This window comes from Baudoinia panamericana (assembly GCF_000338955.1).
Source record: "Baudoinia panamericana UAMH 10762 unplaced genomic scaffold BAUCOscaffold_1, whole genome shotgun sequence".
NCBI classification, from domain to species: domain Eukaryota; kingdom Fungi; phylum Ascomycota; class Dothideomycetes; order Mycosphaerellales; family Teratosphaeriaceae; genus Baudoinia; species Baudoinia panamericana.
Window position 1 is genome coordinate 1010994 of NW_006911257.1, and position 21994 is coordinate 1032987.

At 54.4% G+C, this 21994-nt stretch overlaps 14 protein-coding genes across 14 annotated transcripts; 5 read left to right on the top strand and 9 right to left on the bottom strand.

Annotated features, from left to right (window-relative positions):
* Positions 1-395: 395 nt before the first annotated feature.
* BAUCODRAFT_47482 (uncharacterized protein) lies at positions 396-587 on the top strand (the record flags this gene model as incomplete). Its single annotated transcript, XM_007673819.1, has 1 exon — positions 396-587. A coding segment is annotated over one exon (192 nt), but the record flags the coding sequence as incomplete, so codon positions are not given.
* An 847-nt stretch (positions 588-1434) lies between these two features.
* BAUCODRAFT_185838 (uncharacterized protein) lies at positions 1435-1775 on the bottom strand. Its single transcript, XM_007673820.1, has one exon. It carries the CDS (start codon positions 1718-1720, stop codon positions 1535-1537), a length of 186 nt encoding a protein of 61 aa, XP_007672010.1. The 5' UTR covers positions 1721-1775; the 3' UTR covers positions 1435-1534.
* A 112-nt stretch (positions 1776-1887) lies between these two features.
* On the top strand, positions 1888-3278 carry BAUCODRAFT_29205 (uncharacterized protein). Its single transcript, XM_007673821.1, has one exon. The coding sequence runs from the start codon at positions 1961-1963 to the stop codon at positions 3167-3169; it is 1209 nt and encodes a 402-aa protein (XP_007672011.1). The 5' UTR covers positions 1888-1960; the 3' UTR covers positions 3170-3278.
* Positions 3279-3374: 96 nt separating this feature from the next.
* Positions 3375-6751, top strand: BAUCODRAFT_29207 (uncharacterized protein). Its single transcript, XM_007673822.1, has 2 exons — positions 3375-3544; positions 3594-6751. Exons 1-2 carry the CDS (start codon positions 3452-3454, stop codon positions 6255-6257), a joined length of 2757 nt encoding a protein of 918 aa, XP_007672012.1. The 5' UTR covers positions 3375-3451; the 3' UTR covers positions 6258-6751.
* Positions 6752-7484: 733 nt separating this feature from the next.
* On the top strand, positions 7485-8499 carry BAUCODRAFT_144435 (uncharacterized protein; the record flags this gene model as incomplete). The annotated part of the gene is made up of 4 exons (XM_007673823.1): positions 7485-7496; positions 7558-7650; positions 7711-8420; positions 8478-8499. 4 exons carry the CDS (start codon positions 7485-7487, stop codon positions 8497-8499), a joined length of 837 nt encoding a protein of 278 aa, XP_007672013.1.
* A 59-nt stretch (positions 8500-8558) lies between these two features.
* BAUCODRAFT_60865 (uncharacterized protein) lies at positions 8559-9557 on the bottom strand (the record flags this gene model as incomplete). The annotated part of the gene is made up of 1 exon (XM_007673824.1): positions 8559-9557. The coding sequence occupies one exon, from the start codon at positions 9555-9557 to the stop codon at positions 8559-8561; it is 999 nt and encodes a 332-aa protein (XP_007672014.1).
* Positions 9558-9674: 117 nt separating this feature from the next.
* Positions 9675-10934, bottom strand: BAUCODRAFT_29212 (uncharacterized protein). Its single transcript, XM_007673825.1, has one exon. The coding sequence runs from the start codon at positions 10756-10758 to the stop codon at positions 9910-9912; it is 849 nt and encodes a 282-aa protein (XP_007672015.1). The 5' UTR covers positions 10759-10934; the 3' UTR covers positions 9675-9909.
* A 109-nt stretch (positions 10935-11043) lies between these two features.
* On the bottom strand, positions 11044-12346 carry BAUCODRAFT_185871 (uncharacterized protein). Its single transcript, XM_007673826.1, has 2 exons — positions 11221-12346; positions 11044-11163 (listed from the first exon to the last, which is right to left on the bottom strand). The coding sequence occupies exon 1, from the start codon at positions 12103-12105 to the stop codon at positions 11386-11388; it is 720 nt and encodes a 239-aa protein (XP_007672016.1). The 5' UTR covers positions 12106-12346; the 3' UTR covers positions 11044-11163; positions 11221-11385.
* Positions 12321-12953, top strand: BAUCODRAFT_20852 (uncharacterized protein; the record flags this gene model as incomplete). The annotated part of the gene is made up of 1 exon (XM_007673827.1): positions 12321-12953. The coding sequence occupies one exon, from the start codon at positions 12321-12323 to the stop codon at positions 12951-12953; it is 633 nt and encodes a 210-aa protein (XP_007672017.1).
* Positions 12954-13218: 265 nt separating this feature from the next.
* BAUCODRAFT_61895 (uncharacterized protein) lies at positions 13219-13968 on the bottom strand (the record flags this gene model as incomplete). The annotated part of the gene is made up of 1 exon (XM_007673828.1): positions 13219-13968. The coding sequence occupies one exon, from the start codon at positions 13966-13968 to the stop codon at positions 13219-13221; it is 750 nt and encodes a 249-aa protein (XP_007672018.1).
* A 436-nt stretch (positions 13969-14404) lies between these two features.
* BAUCODRAFT_186315 (uncharacterized protein) lies at positions 14405-15729 on the bottom strand. The gene has a single exon (XM_007673829.1). It carries the CDS (start codon positions 15297-15299, stop codon positions 14517-14519), a length of 783 nt encoding a protein of 260 aa, XP_007672019.1. The 5' UTR covers positions 15300-15729; the 3' UTR covers positions 14405-14516.
* A 332-nt stretch (positions 15730-16061) lies between these two features.
* Positions 16062-17232, bottom strand: BAUCODRAFT_62269 (uncharacterized protein; the record flags this gene model as incomplete). Its single annotated transcript, XM_007673830.1, has 2 exons — positions 16062-16153; positions 16206-17232. 2 exons carry the CDS (start codon positions 17230-17232, stop codon positions 16062-16064), a joined length of 1119 nt encoding a protein of 372 aa, XP_007672020.1.
* A 380-nt stretch (positions 17233-17612) lies between these two features.
* On the bottom strand, positions 17613-19964 carry BAUCODRAFT_62079 (uncharacterized protein; the record flags this gene model as incomplete). Its single annotated transcript, XM_007673831.1, has 4 exons — positions 17613-18007; positions 18073-18254; positions 18315-19623; positions 19742-19964. 4 exons carry the CDS (start codon positions 19962-19964, stop codon positions 17613-17615), a joined length of 2109 nt encoding a protein of 702 aa, XP_007672021.1.
* Positions 19965-20211: 247 nt separating this feature from the next.
* Positions 20212-21493, bottom strand: BAUCODRAFT_186010 (uncharacterized protein). Its single transcript, XM_007673832.1, has 2 exons — positions 21156-21493; positions 20212-21097 (listed from the first exon to the last, which is right to left on the bottom strand). The coding sequence occupies exons 1-2, from the start codon at positions 21231-21233 to the stop codon at positions 20486-20488; spliced, it is 690 nt and encodes a 229-aa protein (XP_007672022.1). The 5' UTR covers positions 21234-21493; the 3' UTR covers positions 20212-20485.
* Positions 21494-21994: the final 501 nt, after the last annotated feature.

The window sequence follows — 21994 nt, forward strand, 5'->3', positions numbered from 1 at the left end:
CGTGAACCTTGCGATTGCTTTTTGCTCATGCTGATGTTGTCCAGGGAGATGGCTACACACCATACATCGAGGACCAAAGTCCGCCCACGCCCCGGTCATATACCGCCAGCGAAGGCATGCGAACACGTTCCGGTCGATCGACATGCGGTCGTACGGACTCCCCGTTCGACAATGGCCGCATCTCCAAGTCTCCGGCTGCCCGGTCGAAGAAGGACAAGAAGTCTAAGCTCGACAAGTCGAAGATGCCGAAGCTTACTGCACCCCTTTCTGTGCTAACCAAAGACCTGGAAGTTAAGCTCAAGGACATGGATGAATGGGTCAACCGATCGGCCGAGACTCGTCGCGCTGAAGTCGAGAAGCGCAATGGCTATGTTACGAGACCCATGAACAGCTTTATGTTGTACCGGTCTTGCTACGCTGACAGGACGAAAGCCTGGTGTGTCCAGAACAATCACCAAGTTGTCTCAAGCGTATCAGGAGAGAGCTGGCCAATGGAGCCCCAAGAGGTCAGGCAGCAGTTCGAGGAGTGGGCGCGCATCGAGCGAGCGAACCATGCCAAAGCGCATCCGGAATATAAGTTCTCGCCATCGAAGTCGAACAAGAGGCGGAAGGGTGACTTCAGTGACGATGAGGCCGACGACGTCAGCGAGCTCGATGCTGATCCAGACGGAGAGTACCGCGGCACTCGAAGCAAGCGACGAGCTGCGCAAGCACAACAGCAACAGGCACCAATGGTTCCGCTCAACAGCACGTATGGCTTCGACTCGCATCCTTACTTCGCGCAGCAGACGCCGTCCGGCTGTGAGCAGAGCCAGTACCAGTACGCCAATCATGGCCGACCGTTACCGTCAAATGTGGCATATGATGCGAATGGGTTGATGTACAACCCACAGACGCAACAGTACATTCACACTGCGACCTATCAGCATTCACAATATCCGTACGTGCAAGATGTACGAGGGGTGAGGGTGCCAACTCCGCAGGAGCAGCAACAGAGCGTTGGTGGTTACGGGCTTCCCGGAGGCCAGCCAATCAATGTCGACGAACTGTTTCCCAATTCCCGAACCAGCACGCCGATACAAAGCTACAACAGTTACGGTCAGCCCATCCACCCTCAATATGCCATCAGCAATCAGCCGCAGACATACACTCAAGCGACTGCATACGCTCAGCAGGCGCCTACGCCTTCAGTGCAGCAAGCGTATGCAGAGCACCAAGCGTATCTCAACGCAGCGGCGCAGCCGCAAACGGCCATTGACCCAAGTCTGGAAGCAGACTTTGGCAAGAACATGTTGGTTGATCACTTCGACTGTGCGTTGGACATTGACGATATGAATTTCTACCCGGACAATACCTCTCCTATGGTTAATGTTGCACCACAAGCGTGGAGCACCGGGGATGTGATGCAATGAGGATGGAGTGGTTGCGAGGCAGGCCAATTGCGATGTGCTGGTCGGCTGGGTAATTCGTGTCTATAGATTCCCACGAACGCGGACTGTTTGTGAGATAGCCATACGCACTAGAGGTCTAGCGGTCACCTCATGACGGTGACGGCAACAATCGATGCGCACAAAAGGCCGCTGGCAAGCTCAAGTGCCTGAACAATGCCATTATCTCCAGAGTCGCAAGCGGTCAGGTGCAGTTGCGCGATACCATGCTGATTGCACAGGTCGCCGTCGCGCATAGAATTTCCTAACAAAGAAGGTCCGCCATGGGCCATTGTGCATGGTTCGTATAGCCGATGTGCTTGCGAGAGGCTGTAAGGGAGTTGGTACATGTATCTATGCGTCGCCGCGGTTAGGGAGTGTGGCGCAACGGTCCGCTGTGGCACCTCCGTAAAGTCAATCCATTCATGTTCACATGCGTCTTCATGTGCACAACCTAATGTGTTGAGCAGTGTCAATGTTCCTGTTGACTGCGCTGATCCTGCGTACCTACCGCACCACCCAGTCTGCCAACGATGAAGGCACCGTCTAAATCATGCCTACGAGTGATGCGCCGGCTCGCCTATCCAATATCACCACATCTTGAATGTCTTGTGCAGCGAAGATGCTACGCTGCGGTTATAGAAAAGCCATCGTCACCTCGAACGTTCAAAACACCATCCTCTCCTGCAAATCCAGAGTATTTGCGGCCGCCGGCAACGCTGCCACCCTCTTCGAAACGAGCTCTGAAGCCACCGCCAGCTGCGAAACCGGCCGCAGCAGCGCCGCGCGCTGTGTTCCGGCCCACGCCAACAGGGCCAGATCTCCGTAAGAAACATGACGACGATGAGGACTTCACACCTTACCCGTTGACACGGCCCATCGGAATGCCGGATCCTCCTGAGCCGACAGACAACATTGGGCTTGATCGCCGAACCCTGCGGCAACGGAGAGATGATTTCCACAATTACGACAAACATATTCAGCGGAGGGCAAACATGACGAAGCAGATCGCAAAGCCGTATTTCAGAGACTGGAGTAATATGCGCTTCTTCAAGGGCAAAGTCTTCATTGCGCCTGAGCGGTTGTTTAGGGGCGATGTTGCCCTGTGGTTCCCAAACTTCTTTGGCAAGACAGCTGCAAAGGACGTCGTGAGACGAGGGATCGCTGACGGTTACGGTGGGCTTGGTCGTGGCACTACTGAAGTCATGCGTAACAAAGTGTCCGTCGTAAGCATTGTAAGCAACATGTGGGCGCAAGGCCAGGTGGATACATTTTGCGGAAAGGAACAAAACCCAGATCTGCATCGAGTACTGGCGGAGAACCAGGACCTTGCACAGCGAGTTGAGATCAACTACGAGAACAATTTTCTGAAATGGTGGCTTCTGCAGATCTTTGCTTCTGGCTTACGGAAGACCCGTACACCGGCTGAGCAGGAGCGGTACTTCATGGTCCGTAGGGGTGTGACAGACATCATGAAGGAGGCTATCGGACTGCTAAACGACAAGGGCGGATACGTGTATCTTGTCGATCAGGAGTGTAAGATACGCTGGGCTGGTAGTGCAGAGGCGAGCTCAGCGGAAAAGCAAAGTCTTGTGGAAGGGCTGCGTAGATTGATCAAGGAGGCAAAGACGCCAAAGGAGGAGCGCATCGACCCGGTGCTGCGTAAAGAGCAGCTCGAAGCTGCCGTAACAGATCTGACCGACGAGGCTGCATTGCCCGAAAAGGCTGCGGCTGCCGCATAGAGAAGGAAGAGTAGATTTACGGCGCACATGAATACCCTCTTGATTGGTACTGTTCAAACCGCGACTTCTCTGATCGCCGTCATTTGGACGACTGACCTGTTTCACATCCAATACCATTGAGCCACGTGATCGTGCCGCCTAGCGCGATTTTTTGCCCCGCTCCGTTGAGTTGCCTTCCACTTCGGAACGCGTCCTCGAAAGTTGTCGCGAAGGACACTGCTACTGCATGCACAACCAGATACAAGACACGGCAGCGTAGTCGTGCAAAAAGGGAGAGCGACGATGGAGGGAGCCGCAGAGCGTAGTAACTTGTTTGAGGACCTTTCCGTCGCCGCAATTCCGAGCAACGCATTGAGCAGCCACCAGTGTACTGCGGTATGTCACTTGCAACTTGGTAAACTGATTGGCATCTGATTTTGGACAGCTGCTCGGCATCGTCGAAGCACTCGGCGCGAGTGTCGTCCGTCTCCGCAACAGTGATCGCCACATCGAAGCCCTCGAGTCCGTCACGCATATCATCTCCACCGACATTGATTTTCCACAATACAACGCAGCGATAGAATCAGGGGTTACTGTCGTGAAGCCATCATGGGTGTACACAAGTCAAGCAAAGAACAAGCAGGCAGGAGCCAGGCAGCACAGCCCAGACCCGAGCCAATACTTCCAGGATGTGGTTCTGACTTGCGGAGACCTCCCGGACGGCGACAAAGATGCTATCATCGCCGGAGTGATGGCTCTAGGGGGGCAGTACAGCGGACCACTTACTAAGATTACTACGCATATTGTTACATTGGACGACGATGACGACAAGTGTCGGATGGCCATAGCGAAGAATGTGGACTGCAAGATAGTGCTCCCGCATTGGTTCGATGATTGCCTGAAGCTTGGCAAGAAGATCAGTGAGAGGCTGTACACGTTTCCAGATCCGCCATATCGGCAGTTACGCCTACCAAAGCCCGCTAACAGTGATGCGCCTGATCTGGAAGGAGCGACAACTGCGGTGCCGACGGGGTCCGTCTTACGCACACCGCCGCCTTCACCTTCTGACAGACGCAAGAATTTGAATGCGTTCATGTCAAAGAAGATCAAACTCTCGGCGGACTTGCAGCTTGGCGAACACCTTCGTGATACGCTCAGGCAGCTCATCAATCATGGCGGTGGCACGCTTACAGAGAACGTCAACCAAGCCGACATCTACATCGGTCAATTTCGAGACGGCGCAGACTATGTTGCTGCAGCTCGCGCTCGGAAAGAGGTCGCCAGCCTTTCTTGGTTGTACCATGTTATCAATCAGAACAAGTACACTAACCCTCTTCGCAAGCTGATGCACTATCCTGTGCCGCGCAACGGCATCCCAGGATTCGAGAACATGAAAATCAGTATCTCGAACTACAATGGCGACGCTCGAACTTACCTCGAGAACCTAGTCAAGAACTGCGGCGCAGAGTTCACAAAGACCATGAAGCAGGACAATACGCATCTTATCACAGCTCATACACGTAGCGAGAAGTGTGAAGCCGCTCAGGAGTGGAACATCCACATCATCAATCATCTGTGGTTGGAGGAGAGCTATGCCAAATGTACTGTTCAAACGCTGGCGAATCCTCGGTACACGCACTTTCCGGCCGGAACAAACCTTAGTGAGGTGTGCGGCCAAACCCCTCTAGATATGAAGAAGATCGAACAAGTACACTTCCCACCGCCACGGGAGTCGCCGAAAAAGGCTGTCCGCCCGCCTGATGCGCAACCAAAGCCACGGCCATCACCGCGGAAGACAGTGCCCGCATCTAACGTGGCAACCACGCCATCAAAACTCGTTCTTCCCGGTGCGCCTACGCCTCTCGCTGAAGCCGCAGAAGACGAACAAGATGACGAGGAACAAACCCGGCATGCTATTCATCTGGAGGCTTCGGGCTTGGACAATGGTACCGCCGTTCCAGACGCAGACCCACGAACTGCAAAGAAGCCGCGCGGTAGACCACGCAAGTCGCTGGCAACGCCGCGGACGGCAGATGATGAGAAAGAGAACTTCTCCCCAATGATCACAACCAGCGGCCGCGCTGCGAAAGCTGTAGGTCTAGAGAAGACCCATGCTCAAGCTCTTGATATGCTGCAGTTTCAAAAAGAATGCAAGCGCAAGGGCGGTGTCGTTTACGGTGGGCGGCGCTCTGAGCATTCAGATGACTTCGTTTCGTCGCCATCAGCAGCGCCTGCCAGCAAGAAGCGCAAGAGTGACGCATCGGATTATGAGGCTACTGCTGAGGGTAGCGAACTGAGTGACGGAGAGACACAGCCAATCAAGGCAGGCAAGAAGGCAAAAACGGCAGCGGCAAATGTCAGCTTGCCACCTGTCATGTTCAGGATGATGACCACAGGCGATGACCGCTGGCATGGCAATCTGAAACAGGAAGACGTCGACAAAACCAAGCTTCGAATGCTGGGCGTGGAGGTCACGCAAGATCCGTCGCAGGTCAACATACTGGTTGCGCCCTCGATCAAAACGACTCGCAAGTTTGTTGCTGCGATCGCCAACGGTCCGATTGTGGTGGACCCGACATATCTTGATGTTGCACTCAACCAGAACAAGCTCGTAGACGATCCAAAGCTCCTGCAGGACGAGCTGGGCGAAACTACCTGGAAGTTCAAGCTTGCCGACGGGCTCGAACGCGCCAAAGAGAACCAGCACAGGCTGCTTACAGGGTGGTCCATCTTCGTGACAGAAAGTATCGCGGGAGGTTTCGACACGTTCAAAGAGATCATCATCATCAACGGCGGTGATGCATATCTTTACAAAGGTCGTACCGGCCTCACGCTGCCAAAGCGCCGGATCCACCAGCATTCAAACGGCGATGGAGAGGGTTCGGAGCAGCAGGAGGGTGACGACGAATATGATTTCGTCTACCTTGTGTCCGGTATGGACAAGGCCGACATTAAGCTGTGGAAGACATTTCGCACTCTGGCTGAGAAGCAGGGTCTTCGAGCTCGCATTGTTAAGAAGGAGTGGCTGCTGAGTGCGGCGTTGACCCAGGAGATCCGATGGAGCGAAGAATGGCTGCTTCACGAGGCGGCGTTGACCGACCAGCATTGATTGGGAAGGTGGTTGACTCCGGTTCCGTGTATATTGACATTTGATGCTAGGCTGAGAACCTGATATTCGGCTTTGTCGAGTTTGCGCTTGACGTCTCGAAATTGCTGTTCCAACACGCAATGGGCAAAGCTGCTTTGAGCGAGACGATCATGCCTAGGTCGAGCTCAAGCACACGCAAAGTTTTCTTCTTAATCCAGCAGCATGACCTTGGCTGCATGCCTACCGAGAGTCTAACAAGTTGCTCGCCGTTGGTGGAACAGTGTTGTGCACATGTCGTGAAGAACGTCACGCCTTCAGAAAAACTTCACACCCGCATTCTCCTCCTGCCCGAAAACCTGTGCTTTCCCTCTCTTCACAAGCACATTCAACACCTTCCTCAGCATTCCTTCATCCATGTCTCGCCACTCCTTGTTCCTCACAACATCGCCTTCTCGCAATTCATAGATCGTCAACACCGCGCCCTTCTGCCCTATCTCATCCACCCAGCCGTACAACAAATCTGCCCACTCCCCAGGCGTCCGCCAAAAGACATAGCATGCGCTGCTTTGTTCGCCTTTCGTGGTGGATGGGATCCAGTCTATTCGCGCTCCGTTCTCCGGCTTGCTCATGTCATCGAGCACAAGCCGGATGTCGGACAGCTTGAGCGAGCGGTGAATGGAAGCATTATGGAACAATTCAGCGGGAAGACTGGAGAGAGAGAGTCGGAAGAGGTGGTAGTGAGCGCAGTAGGAGGTGACAAGCGTGCTCCAGAGCTCGAGCTGGCGAGCGCGTGTCGTAAGGTTGGGTTGGAGGGTGTAGAAGGGTGGGAAGGAGGTGTAGGTAGGGAAAACGAAGGAAGTAGTATCTAAACTTGAGACCGTAATTGATGACGGTGTATATACAGCTGTAGAGGAGCTGGGAGTTGCTGATACATGAGATGCTGTTGTCATGGTGGTTTGATGTGAGGTTGAAGAGCCGGCGTAGCACCATGAGCCGAGTGCGCCAACATTGACTAGCCTGACTCGCGAGTTCATTGAAGTTGAATCGCAACAACGACTGGGCATCGAGATCGAGCCCTGGGCGCATTATGATCTCGACACCGATGCACTAAGCATTCTGATGACATACATACGGTTGACACTTTGCCGCCACAACAATCCGTTGCTACAAAACCCCGTGATTTATCCGTCCAAAGCCTTCCCAATGGTTCGAAAACAACCTTGGACAACCAAGTCGGCATTTGGCAAGATGGCGTTAGCGGTAATTGCCCCCTTGGGAGCCTCCCGATGTGGTGGAGACTTGAGGCTAACGATGGTGACAGGCTGTGGGGCAGATCACTTCGACTGCATCGATGGAACACAACCTAGCACAGTGCCGTCATGTGATACAGAAAGCAGTGGCGAAGGGCGCAAAGGTCAGTTCGCATCGATCCTCTCCATTTACCCATCCCCCTGGCTCATCACGCATTAGATAGGCAGTATTCCTACCTGAGGCGAGTGATTACATTGGCGGGTCGCCCGAGGAGTCGAAGTCGCTATGCAGGTCCGTCAAAGAGTCTATCTTTGTGTTGGGCCTCCAGGACGACGCAAAGAAGCACAAGCTTCCCATCTCAGTCGGCATACACGAACCAAGTGATAATCCCGACAGTAAACGGATCAAGAACACCCTGATATGGATCGATGAGACCGGCCAGATCACACATCGCTACCAGAAACTGCACCTATTCGACCTGGAGATCGAAGGCGGTCCGGTTATGAAGGAGAGCAACACGATCGAACCCGGCAGCGAGATACTGCCTCCCTTCGACACCCCGGTAGGCAAAGTCGGTTCGATGATTTGTTTCGACCTACGGTTCCCGGAGATTGCGCTGGCCTTGAAACGACGGAAAGCCGACATTTTGCTGTACCCTTCAGCCTTCATGCCAGACACGGGCAAGGCGCACTGGCTACCTTTACTGCGGGCTCGGGCTATCGAATGCACTTCGTACGTTCTTGCGGCCGCGCAAGTAGGACCGCATAATGAGAAGCGGACGAGCTACGGTCACAGCATCATTATCAGTCCGTGGGGCGAGGTGATTGCTGAGCTTGGTGGCGAGAAGAAGGATGAGCCGGAGGTTATCTTCGCAGAGATCGATCTTGGCTATGTGGAAAAGGTGCGGAAGGAGCTGCCACTGAAGAGAAGAACGTAGGTCGTTTCCATCACCCTCGAATGTTCTGAACTTCGCAAACTGACACTTATTAGAGATGTGTATCCGGAGATATAAGGCGAGCGACAGCTTGATAGATGTAGATTTCCAGCATGGTCGAGCGAACCGTGCAGTCTTCAGCATTCATGCAGTATCTTTCCAAATACGCCAACACCCTCACACCCCAAGGCTGTACCAACACCGACGATCTTCGCACCGACAGCCTTCATTCTGTCAAATCCGGCTTTATCGCCGACGCCTCCAATGCCGATAACGTCGATACTGCGAAGCTTGTCATGTTGATCAAGCATAGTACGTATCGTCCTAACATTGCCCAGAGCTAAAGGATGCAATGGAGCTCCCGCCATGCCGCCAATCCCGGCGCCGGAAGCTGAGTTGATCGCTGGAGTGCCATCTGCGTCGGCAAGGACCAAGCTGGAGCCCAGTGTATTCGTTGCTGTGATAAAATCAATGGGACATTGTGGGCTACAGGACGCAAGTAGCGCATCAATCAGCGTTTTGAACTGGTCATGATAGGTATACGGTGGTGTTTTGATGCCAATAGGTACAGTTCTTCCACCTTGGTCAAGTCTCTGCTCGCCCAGGATGCGCAAGTACTCCGCCAACGAAGGACCCGAGTAGGCTGGCGGTGGCTTGTCCGGAATGTTCGGACAGGAAAGGTTGATCTCCATGCACAACGGGTTGTTGACTGTAGACTGCGCTCTTTGAATGTGCTGATAGCATTCAAGCACGGCTTCAGCACTACCAGTAACGGAGATGATAAACGGCTTGCTGCTCCTCTTCTGTTCTGGGAGTGTAGAATCGCTCACCACACGTGCGATCGTTGCTAAATATGTGCTCAGATTTACTGGGCTGTAGCCGAGAGTGTTCAGGCTGCCATCATAATGATTACCGTTAGCACCCTCCTGCTTGCCCTTGACGTGATTGTGGTCGTGGCTACTGAAAAAGACGTATTGATGGACCTTCGGATCATGCTCGAATCCATGCAGTAAGCTCGTACGTGTTGTTACAGCGCCAGTGTTTGGGCAATCAAACAGTGCTTGCAGGTCTTCAAGACTGGTCGCCCAAGGGTTGGATGAGTTGATCAATGGAGGATCGATTGACGGCAGTGGCATGGTGGAGTCTCGTGTACAGCGTTGAAATCCACAATGGATCAAGTTCTGGTGCTGTCGATACTGCGGTTGCAATGCAGCGGAGCTGCCCGCCTGCAGATGTGGGAGTGCTGCATGGTCCCAAAACGTATTTTTTGGTCTAAATTATAAAACAGCCAGACAGTACTACAGATAGGACTAGCACAAGTACGAGCTCTTTCCAACGCTATCGCATGCATCCAGCCGTAACCTGGCGTGACTCTGAACGCTCATTGACCCGCAACCCCAAATACCAGTATCAGTGCGATTTCTCCACCGACCTTGTTAACCCTCGTCCTCTGCGCCGTTGCTGGATCCTTTCTCCGGCGAATCGTCTTCAGCTTCGCGCCATTATTTGTTTGCCCAGAACTTCGGTTCGTCGATAGAGGTAAAGGACAGATTCCTGCACCCAGCCCTCTAATACACGCTTCCGCGTCTCGAGCTCGACTACGGCGCGGCGGACCTCGCTTAGTGCCGGATGCGCTTCATAATGGCTGTGTAGGATTGGTGGGGTCGCGACATGGCCCGGAGCATACCGTATCATAGCGTCCGGTAACGGAAGGTTCGCGCATGCTTTCGTCCCGTCCCAGAAGTTACTGTCGATTAGGTCGGACAGAGCTTGCGCCTCTGCCATGGCCCTCTTCTTCTCACAAGCGTCATTGCTCTGGCGGACCTTTTCGTTCAGACAGGGGAGCTTCAGCTCTGCAGCCAGCTGCCCTTCCCTCATTGGACCAGCCCTCATTATCAGCTCGCCGGATGTCTTGTCTTCAAGCCAGGCACGTCCTTGATCCAGAAGAATGACGCGTTTCTGCACAGCCATGCACAGTGCACTGACTTTCTTGCGTTGTCTGTGCTTGGTCGTGATTGCAAGGTCCAGCAGTTGGGCATTCATGATGGAGTCTGAGTTAAGCTCGGTGCCATATTGGCCAAGCAGAGCTTGACAATCGACCCGACAATCCCACAAGGCTTGGTGAGCTCCGTGCTCTCCAGTAGGCCCTCCAGCGAAATTGGTGATCCGGACCCGGAGGAGGTGACTGCCAGGCGCCCATCTGCGCGACTTCAAAGAGCCACACCTTGTCGGACGCTGGAACGTAGAGTGATATGAGCTGCAACACCCCGTTACAGCCGTGATCATAGCCCTCCATACTGATAAACAGAGGTGACGTTGTGGTCTCACTGCCGGCATTTGAAGTGCGAATTGCACGGATTACCTTATCGATCATCCGTCCGAACCCGCCAGCGTCGGTGACATGACAGAGGTATACTCTGGAATCACATCACAGGCCAGATCTTGCAGGCATACTTCGACGTCTTCTGGCGGAGAGAGGATGTAGCTTCGTGTAGGTGGTGGGTGGTTCAAGCCGCAGCAAAGGTGTTTGTAAGACACTTGTTGTTTGTCAACGGAGTTGTGAACGTGCAAAGTTGACGAGAAGAACGACTTGCACCGGCCATGTTGAGCAAGCTTCACAGAGTTGGCGACCTAAGGCAGACAGAGGACACTCGCCTAGCTTTATGCTGCGCTAGCTTGTGACAAAGCAATGCCTTGAAGCGGACGAGGGTGTGGCAGGCAGCCGCAGTTCGGTCACGACAGCTAGCAGTGGTCAGCACTTCTGGGAAGATTGTGATGGATACGGAAGCAGCTTCCTACGCGTCAATCACCTTTGGGAGCGTGAGCGAGCTCGTTATACTCCACCACCGTTTCTCCGTCCGTCGTGCCAAGCCGGTGAAGTACATGATCTCGTCATATACTCTGCTTCAACCACAGGTGTAACCGCGTTCATAATCATTCGTCCGGGAACGCCAAGACATCCGCTTATCGCAGGCCTCTCGACGCACTCGGTGCCAAACCTGGAACACCGCTATACCGCTCCTCTCGCTCCGTCTTGAAGGTAATCTGCACCCAGAACTCTTTGCTATCCTGATCGAACCACGTCCAGTACTTGTCCGAGCTGCGGTCCACCTCCCTCGCCTGCAACTTGAAGCCGCAAGTATCGTACGGCTCTGCCGCCACCACAAGGTACTGGTAGGCTTTGTCTGGCTCTTCAACCTTCTGCTCGTACGCGCTCATAAAGCGCACCCTCGGCACAACGTCCGTGCCCACATCCGGGTACTGGATCTGGAAGAGTAGTCCTTGCTGGCGCGTGATTGGATCGCGAGTCTTGGTGATCTGATAGCCCGGGCGACCAATCTTGACCACGTTGCGACGCACCTGGACGGCGTTGGCGCCGGTATAGCCTTCCTCTTCGCGCCGCTTGCCAAGCTGTGCATCTTTGGCTGCGCGACGAGCGAGGTTAGTTTGGTGTTTGCGACCTTGGGTGTGGGCGAGATATGAGCCGTCGTTCTGGTGGACGGTAAGACACAGTCGACACTCGAAGGAGCCGACATGGTTCTTGAAGAAGTACGGGTCCTTGTCGAGGTCGATGGTCTCGAGTGCAAGCTTTCGTAGCCGTTCCCTCCGGTCAGCGTTGGTCGCGCTTTGCGAGGCGACACCTCCACCGCCGAACTTAGATCCAGCGCGGTTCTGGTAGTCCATTGTTTAGGGTTGTGTTGATAGTCGCAACGAGCCACTGCGAGAAGAGAGAAGGATCATGCATTCTTACTGCCACATATCGCCAACCGTAGAGCAGCATGACTCGGACTAACATGTGAAACATGGTGTGTCGACCAGACAGTACCCACCATCATGCCCATGGCAGTAGCACTCCGGAGATCTGGCTCAGCGCATGCTCGATACGATTCGTGATTACCATGTCCGCCACCACCTCCATCGACAATGTTTCACACCGCCCTACCAAACGCCGCGCCCTGACCCCCACCACCCAGCAATCCGCCCAAGTCCAAGCGCTCTTCAAACACCCGGATCGCGACATCGTTATCCCTCCCTCAAGCACCAGCCAGACAAAGTCACTAGCACCTCCACCGGAAATTGTAGCAAACGTCCAAGGCTCCTCCGCCGGTGCTGGATCGGGCGAATTTCACGTCTACAAGGCGAGCCGCAGGCGCGAGTATGAGCGCCTACGATTGATGGATGAGGAGGTGGAGAAGGAGAAGGCGGATCGGGAGTTTGAGGAAAGGGTGGAGAGTATGAAGCGAAAGGATGAGGAGGCTTTGGAGCGGAATCGGAGGAAGAGGGAGAAGGCGAGGCTGAGGAAGGAGGGGAAGAAGGACAGAGTGGATAGTGAGAAGGGGGTGGGAACGGAGGTTGATGGAGCTGTGGGGAAGAAGAAGCTGGGGGCGAGGAAGATGGTGACTGCGCCGCATGAGAGTGCAGATGCAGAAGGAGGATTGAAGGGGAACGATGGCTCGATGGCTATGCTTGAAGCGGGCCATGATGGAGGAGGCGATGAGGAAAATGGGATCAAGATACACGACGATGATTGAGCGACGGTTATGGAAGTTGTGAGCTCTTCAGTCTTACAAGGAAGCTAATAATGTTGCTATCGCCCGCTCTGGAACCGTCGTCACCGACTCCTGCAAATCCACTCAACCGTCAATCATGGTGTCGCTATCTAGCGTTCATATCTCTATGCCCGCATTGTGTCCAGCAATTTGCATAAGCACCATACTGGCACGCCGGGGAAAATCTCGGAGCTACCAAAACAGACACAACAAGCTTCGCCACACGTTGCAGTTGATCTCTAACCGCTTAGAAGATGCCGAACCTCTTCTTCCTTGGTGCCGCCACACCATCAGTCCCACCCGCACTCGCCGCCGGGTAGGTGCCTTCCTCCTTCGCCCTCTGGCCTGCGATCCGCTTTTCTCTCTGATGCGTGCAACAGGTGAAGAACACGATCAGCATCCCAAAGAACAGCGTGACGAAGCTCACCAGCAGAAGCCAAATCGCCGAACCGTAGGTAGCCTTGCTGCCGCTCTTGTCGTGGTTGACGTGATGCTTCACGATACTAAACAGGCTGAAATCCACCGCCAGACTGATGAGCACAAGCACCCACGTGACGAAAGCGATGAAGGCGCCGATGAGCGAGCCGATAATCCCGCTTCCCAGTGATGTCAGGAAGGCTGCGAACGCGAGCACGCACACGATTGGGTGGAGGACCATGACCCGCGTTAGACTGTCGCTCGTGCCCGCCGCCATCTCGGAGAAGGAGGTGTGGTCGATGCGTGCCATGATGTCCGCGGGCGCGTAGCCGATTTTGTGGTGCGTGCACCAGTCTTGGTGGGTGGCGACGGGCGGGACATCGAGAATGCAGTAGCCGAAGGTGCCGAAGGTGACGGAGGAGTTGCGCAGGGAGGTGGCGTTGGTCAAAGTGACGTCAAGTAGGCTTACGTGGTTCCAGATTGGGGCCGAGATGGTGGTTATGAGGAGGAGGATGGAGGAGATGAAGAGGAGGGCGACACCGAACCAATGCGTGCGGCGGGAAATGCTGGTTAGCGCCATGGTTGGCCGGTGGCTTTGTTGGTATAAGTGATGGGTGGTGTAAGTGATGAGTGCTGAGGTTGAGGTTTGCTGCAGAGCTGTTCGAAGGTCGAAGGTCGTCGGCGAGGTACCTGCAGGGTGTAGTGAATGCGCGGAAACTCCGGTTATGATGAAGTGAACGGGGCGCAGGTGTGTCACATGGTCACACCGGGTGACGTTTGTTGGTCCACGAGAGTTAAGTGCTCTAGCAAACAATGCTGATGCGGGAGAACCTTCTGTTGACTGCATTCCAAGACGTGTGCTACGCAAGCCACATTCCACAGACGCCGCGGGTTTGTACAACATTCGCTTTATCACTTCAGCGCTGCTATCCACGTGACTAAGCCTTTTCAACGACTCCTTCCTGCTTGCCGGGAGTATGCCGTCGCAGTCGGAACAGCGGAAGGAGCGATCAGCACCATCGGAATTATCAGCATTATTGTACTGTCATGATCATTACCACCACCATCAACACCACATCACCGGGTTATAAAAGTAACCGCTCTGGCCTCACGTTTTCGGAGGAGCCTTCACGCTCCGCCGCCGCCAGGTCCTGAATGCCTATCCTCGTAGTCGTCCCTCACTATCGGATGCCACCCCCAAGGGTTAGCCATCTCATGCCGCTCCACCCGACGAGCACCACGGAGTCGACCGATGTAATAGTCCTCGTCATCAAGGTAAAAGCCATGCGGCAACCTCCCGTAACCATCCCTCATATGGCGACTGTCAACGTTCCCCTCAACCGCCAGCTCGTCGTTAGCCAAGATGCCATACTCGCCACCCACAGGCATATGCCATCCATTCGGCCGCTGGGGTCCCTCCGGAGGCGCCCACCCAGGGAAGTACGGGTGGAACCTGTCGATTCCGGGCTGATCGCGGCGGCCCCAGTAGGTCTGCTCGAGGTTAGGCGGGAAGAAGGGTTCCGACTTCCAGGCCTCCTCTTCCGCATCCGTCTCCAAGGGTTCGATGCGGCCTTGGCCGTACCTGGCCATCTCGGCATTGGCTTCCAGTCCGTATCCACCCCACGGATCTGGCTGGTATCTCCAATCTGTTGGCCCGCTCCAGGAATCTTCTGGCTCGCTGCCTCCGCTGCCTCGCATGTCCGCTAGCCCAAAGGGATGGTATCGATCCACGTGACCGTCTTCGTAAGGAAAGATCCCGGAGGGTACCATAAGATCCATGCCTCCGGGTTCTGGAGTATATGCGTCAGGCTGCCCCTCGAAGCCTTGGTTGGCGTACCATTCCTCCCAATCTTGCATTCGTCGATTGAACACCCTGTAGTTCCAGGGGTCGCCGAAGTCGTACCCCGCCATGGTGTCTGCGGTTCGAAGCTATGTTTGTGGAATGGGATGGGGGATGAAGAAACACGTGGTGATGCTCGGTGCAGATAGGTCTCGCAACGCAATGTAGGCTCAAGCAGTTTGGGGAGAAGTTCGAAAAGTCAAGTACTTACCGAGGATGAGGCGGTCACTACAGCGAGGATGATGGGAGTCACTGCCGCTATGGTCCACGTATGCAGAGTCCAACATCTTGCCACCGAATCGCGGAATCCATTGAATATGCCCAGAGATCAAGCGGCGCTGAGGACGGCAACACACCACATCACTGTCGACTTGGCGATGTCCCGAGGTTAGGCTGTACGATAACCAGTGCAGTCATGTGTTTCGAAATGACAAAACAATATATTCGTGCAGACTCAGGGCTGGAGGAGGTCCCGAATGCTGGTTCCAAGAATAAGGTACGGCGACGTGCTCGGAGACCTTCGAATCATGGGGAGCGCTTATAGCCACAGGTCTTTCTCGCACCTGTAAGGGTACTGGCCCCGTAGAATGGCGTCTCGCCGGAGAACGTCGTACAACCTCCTTCCATATCGCACATGAAGATCTTACCACCTCGCTGCGCGCCGCTGCATCGGTGGTTGAACCCACTGCACAAAATCATGCTCATCACACCATCCATGAGCAGCCAGCCGCGACTGTCTATAGTCGTCCTTCGACCGGAGTGTCGACCATTAGTGCGATCAAAGAGTGAACGACCTATAAGCATTGTAGGAACCGTCAGCACCGTCCCGCGCCCTAAGGAAGGGTAAGTGTCAAGATTGTGCAGACCTCCGCAGCGGCGAGTACAGTAGTCTCGCCAGGGTTGTCGTAAATAGGCGCAACTTCCACTGTGTCAAGTAAGCAATCGGAAATCATATAGATTGATGGCCGTCAACCCACCGACATCAGCTCCAATGACCTCCATGCCACTCAGCCCATCCAGAATCGTGAGCAACTCCCGCGTAGTCCATCCTCCAACTTCTGCAGTGCCCGTGGCAGGCGCAAAAGCCGGGTCAAGGACGTCAATGTCAACGCTAATATAGACTTTGGTACCGGCGACGTGGTGTTTCAGCTTCTCAATGATTCCCTGCATGCCCAGCTTGTCCAGATCTCTGGCTCTGACGATGTGGAAGCCGCAAGCCCTGTCATGCTGGAGATCGTACTTGGGATTAGACACGGGCGCTCTAATGCCGGCGTGTAACGACGTGTTCAGAAGCAAGCCTTCCTCGTGTGCGATGTGAAGAAACGTTCCATGGTTGACACCGGCGTAATGCGATATACCGCCGCCAAGGACCGCCGGGTCCCAGGTGTCGATATGCGAGTCGAAATGGATGACGCTGACGGCGCCCCAGTGGTCGTAGGTCGACCTTAACGCAGACAAAGTGGTAGTGTGGTCGCCGCCTAGCGTGATAATGCGAGGAACAGCATAGTCTGTGGCATTAGCCTTCCGGCCAGAGATTACTCTGTGCGTCTTGTCGAGCTGTTTCAGTGCGATGGTATTGTCGAGAACAGTGAGCGGAGCATCACCGCAGTCCACAACCTTTGCCCATTCCTGGAAGTAGTTTCGCCCCGTGTAGACGGACCATGAGAACTGTGCAGCAATGCGCCTCGAGCCTTGTCGTATACCACCGGGTCCGAAACGAGCGCCTGGTCTTGCGGTCACGCCGGTGTCGAACGGGGCACCGATTATGGCTATGTCGTACTTCTCAATGGGGTGGTCGTCGCCTGCCAGACAGTGCACGTATGGCAGGTTCGCGTACGTCGCGAGTCCAGAGAACAAAATAGTGGAAAGGTCAAGACTCAGGTTGGGCGTAGAGTCTGGCGCATATCCAAGTGCATGCTGAACGCCGGAGACTGGAGGGAAGGTGACCTCCCGGCAAAAAGCGACGCAAGTGAATGCGATGAAGCAAAATTGGTACAGCAGCATTATTACCAAACCAGTGCGGAACGAGTCATCCACAGGTTAACGCCTGATACTTATGTTTACATTCAAGTCCACTGGTTGATGTGGCATTGATAGGCGTGAAGCGCATCGAACTCCGAAGTCCGAGCCCATCTCCCACAGCGGCAGGTGCAGGCGAGAGAGTGGGTTGCTTGTCACCAACAAGCTCGGCGGTGCGCTGAGATAGCATAATTGCAATTGTTACGCTTTCGTAGAAAACGTGCGAAAGTGAGATATAGAGCTGCTCGATGCCCTCTTGTGGCTTCTTAGATGTCCTGGTCGTCCGGCCCTGAACAGTGTCCTGCTTACCTCACCGCAGCCATCATTCAAGGCGCACCACGCGCTCATGGCTATGTTGACGTTACCTAGATATAGTCTCGGTCGACGAAACTCTGGATCATGCCCTCCGGAGTTGGCTCGTATTCTTTCAGCACGACCTTGTCGCCCTCGAGGACGGTGTTGGCCTGCACAAAGACTTTTCTTGGCTTGGCCTGGCGTAGCACCTCCGGTCGCACCTTGTTCGCGTACCAATCATTGACATTCGTGTAATGTTCGTAGAGCTTCTTGCCGGCCTCGAAGTCCGCCGTGGCTTTGAAGGTTTGCAGCTTTTGCAAGAACTTGTTGATCGCTGGTCGTCCGTGTGATTGAATCTTGTTCTTGGCGAGATACACCTTGATGTCGGATAGATCCTCCTTGCCATGGTCGAGGCGGCAAAAGTCGTCTCCAGCTTCGAGAAAGACTTGCAAGATGGCGAATCGAGCTTTAGAAGGCAGCAACAACGTCAGCGATGAGTAAGAGACGAAAAGGACGGCGTGCGGGACCGACCTTGCATGTGAGGCTGACCCCATTTGCGCGAGGCCACATCGTAGTACTGCAGCGCGCACAACCCAGCTCTTGCCATTTGGAGGTAGCATACGTACAGGACCTCACCGGCTTCGCTATTGATATCCTCCTTGCCGTCACCGAATCCAAAGATCTGGAGGATGCCATAGTCCGGGCACAAAGACCTGGCACACGTTAGCGTTGACATAACCATGGACGCTTTGTGGCTTCTTGTCGGGACATACATCGCAACGCTCTCGGCGCGGCACTCCTCGTACGACGGGCCCATGCCGCCAAAGACACTACCCCAAGTCTCACCTGGCTTGTACCATGTCGAAACGGGCTTGCCAGTGACCGGGCTCATCGGCAGATTTTGCTTGTCGAAGTTATACTTGCCTGGTTCTGTCTCTTGCAACAGCTTCCCGCAACCATGACCAAGCAGCTCATGCAAGCCGACCTGTACCTCGAACGCAGGATCTTTGCGCTTGTCAAACACGTCCTGATCTTCGTCTCTAAGGAACGTGGTTGGCTCCTTGGCCGACTCCGCACTCAGTACGTTACCAAGCGACACGTTTTTGAAGCCCTCATTCTGTCTGATCGAGTCGTAGTTCGGGATGTTGATGCCAGCCGGGATACCGGAGCCCGCGAAGGTCAATACCTCGAGGCTGGTAAAGTCCGGAGCGAGGAAGTTGTCTTTCTCGAACTCCTTCGGCCATGGCAGCTTCGGAATCTGACTGGGCGCAGACTCTACAAGCTTGCCGAAAGCTCGCGTGCGCTCTTTGTTGACCATCGCTGCAAAGCCCTCCCACTCGCCCCGGATGCCGTGCGGATCACGGTACGTCTCGATGAAGCCGATGTTGCACTCGACCATAGGGCCTTTGTCACGGATCCAGTGCCGTTGTGACTCCATATGCGCGAGCATTGAGCCATCATGAAACGACTTCACATACTCAGCCTGCATCTTGCTTTCTTCATCGTTCAAAGCATGCTTCTTCGCTTCCATCAGGTTCTGAGCAATTTTAGCCATCTCAGTAGAGTAGTCTCCGTAGACCAGACGTAGCTTCTTGCCCTTTAGAGCGCCATCCAAAGTCCACTCTGAATTCTTGACATCGCGAGCTTCAGGATCATCGACCGCCGAGGCAATTAGCAATTCAAAGTCTCCGGCGTGCGTCTTCCGCAAGCGGGTATTTTCTGGCATTAGGCCTTCATTCTTCAAGAAAGAGGACACTTTCTCAATCTCGTCATGCGTGATATTCGGCGAATCAGGGTAATATGTTGATACGTGACCTTTGTCTGGGTATCCGAGGTGCATCTGGGCAGGCGCCTTCGACTCGTACAGATCATCCTTGAACGTGTCATATAGTTTCGACGATTTCGGAGAGAGCTTAGCAATGGCCGCAAACTTCTCCGAAGACAACTTTGGGATGAACTTGCTGTCCCCGAAGGACTTGTAGTTGCCTGTGTTGCCCAGAAACTGCGCCGAGTAACTCATGAAGTGTTTGAGATCGTCATCAGAGAGGCCAGCCTCGGATGCAAGTTTCTTCCAGTCGCCTGCTAACCGTCAGGTATTCACTCGACACGACTTGTATGCTACTAGGGCACGGTGTCATATCCCACGCGCAGTGATAGTGCTATCTAAGCAGTACACTCGATATATGGGGGAATCGCATACCATTGCAATGCTTATATAGCTCGAGTATGAAATCGTAGATCGGTTCCGACTCGGGTGAAACCTGCCGAAGATTGATCCTCGTCCCAGAAAAAGCTGCTCGAGAAGTGTAGTGAGCGTACTTCTTCTCTTGGTCGTTTAACGCATCGAAGTGAGGCTTGATGGCAAGCTTAACCACGGTTGGTGGGTCGTCAGCGAGGTACTGTCTTCGTGTCGACTCGTCCATAACGTTTTCAAACATCTTGCCGGAGAGTCTGCGCAGTGATATGCTGTGGCGGGCGGTGTTGTGTGCTAAGTGTGCTGTTGACGAGCAATAGCGGGATGTTCGAGCTAGTAACGTCTTAATCCTCGTTATGACCGCACTCACAAATCTCCAACGAACAACATCGATGGCAATGGCAGATTTGATGGCTTGACTATGGCTTCCTTTAAGTGCGGCAAGGGATGCTGCGCAGATCAAGAACCCTAGAGGTGGGTTGTTTACTGATGCGGAGGCGGAAGCCCTGCAGCCGTCTTGCGCAACAGCGGGATCAGATGAAGACATGGCGTTTCAATGTACAACTAACAAGCTATGGACTACCCAAACGTGGTATGTGATACGCTCATTCTCGGGTATTGTCATTCCGCCCATGCGCCAACCATGCAAGTCGCTAGACAAAGGCCAGCATACATACAATAGCGAGCAGTCGTAATCCGTTAGATGCACCCTTCTACCAACATCGCTTTTGAACCAACCACCACAGACTCTTACAGAAGCGCAGCGAAGAGCGCGCCGAGGCCAAGGAGGCCAGCCGAAGCGATGTGAAGGGTTTCAGCCGCTCCCGACGAAGAGCTGGCGCTCGCAGAGGCAGTTGAGGAGCCCGACGCACTTGCGCGTGTGGTCGCAGAGCCTGACGCAGACCCGGCGGCGGAGCCCGATGAAGCGCGAGCGGACGAGGCTGCACTGCCACTCGCGGCACCACCGCTCGCAGCGCTGCCAGAACTCCTAATTACACTTCCACTTGCCACACCAACGGATGCGCCGGTGGTTACCGATGCACCTGCCGCTGCGCCACCAATGACCGCCGTTGTTGAGCTGCCGACGCTGACGACGAAGTAGGTGACTGAGCCGCTGATGTTCTGCGCGAGAGATGTAACGCCTACGGGCAGCCCAGCGGGTATGGTGGCAACTGTTGGTTGGGTGGTCACGGCTGGCGGCAACGCGGCCTGAGAAGTAACAACGCTGGGTTGAGAAGTGACAACGCTGGGCATGCCCGTTACCACGCCGAGTGAGTTGGTCATGGTAAGGTACGAAGTGAAGGCATTGGAGTAGGGGACGGTAGTAGAGATGGTTGTTGATCCGCTGGAAATAGCGACGGCCTATAGGTAGTCTCGTCAGCGCCGGAGTAGTGACGAATTAGTTGCTCTGTATGCTCACGGTTGAGTTGGCAGCAGCGGAGCTCTGAGCGTACGCAGCAGCCACGAATGGCGCGACGAACAGGATGGATGCGCGCATATTGGAGGTGTAAGTCTGTCTCGGTGAAGTCTTTGTGTGAACGGTATTCTGTTTCGTAGCTGATGTTGCTTGTATGCGCAGAACTGGCTGTGAGGAGATATGTTCGATGATGAGATGAGGACGATTAGAGCAAATGGACACCACAAGGTGAGATATAAGATGTCTTATGAGAGCAAGCGCATTGACTTCAACCTAGTGAGTGAGCCTCATCCGGGTAGGCAAGCGCTAATGTCACCCAGCAACAGAAACGACCCGGTCGAAATTGCTTATTCTGCGGTAAACCGTTGCCATCGAGACCTAAAACAGCTTCTAGTGGTGGACATGCAGCTGCTGCTAAACGGAAATAGAGCTCTAATACAGAGGTGCAGCTTGATGTGACGCGTCCCAACTTTCGGTGGTGGCGCGATGGCGACCTGCATGCGAGTGCCGCGGCATCTGGTTGTGATCAGCGCAGCCAAACACGAGCGCACAGACTGCGTCGCCTGAGAAACGTTCGCTGTACGAACGGACGGCGCAGGAGATTATGCTTCGCGTCGCGTTGTGGTCTTCTGCGTTTTCAGCGACCACCGTTTACAAGCATCTTGCTTCCAGGGATGTACATCGCAACGGCTCCGTTCTCCGGTGCGACGTCGAAGCAACAGCACATCGAGTTGTCCAGAGGTTCCCCGCAGAAGGTCTGGATCCACCAGCATTAGCTCAGCACAGCAGAACGAAACGCAGATTCGGCGGGTTGTGACAGTGGCCATGCCGCGCAAACATAA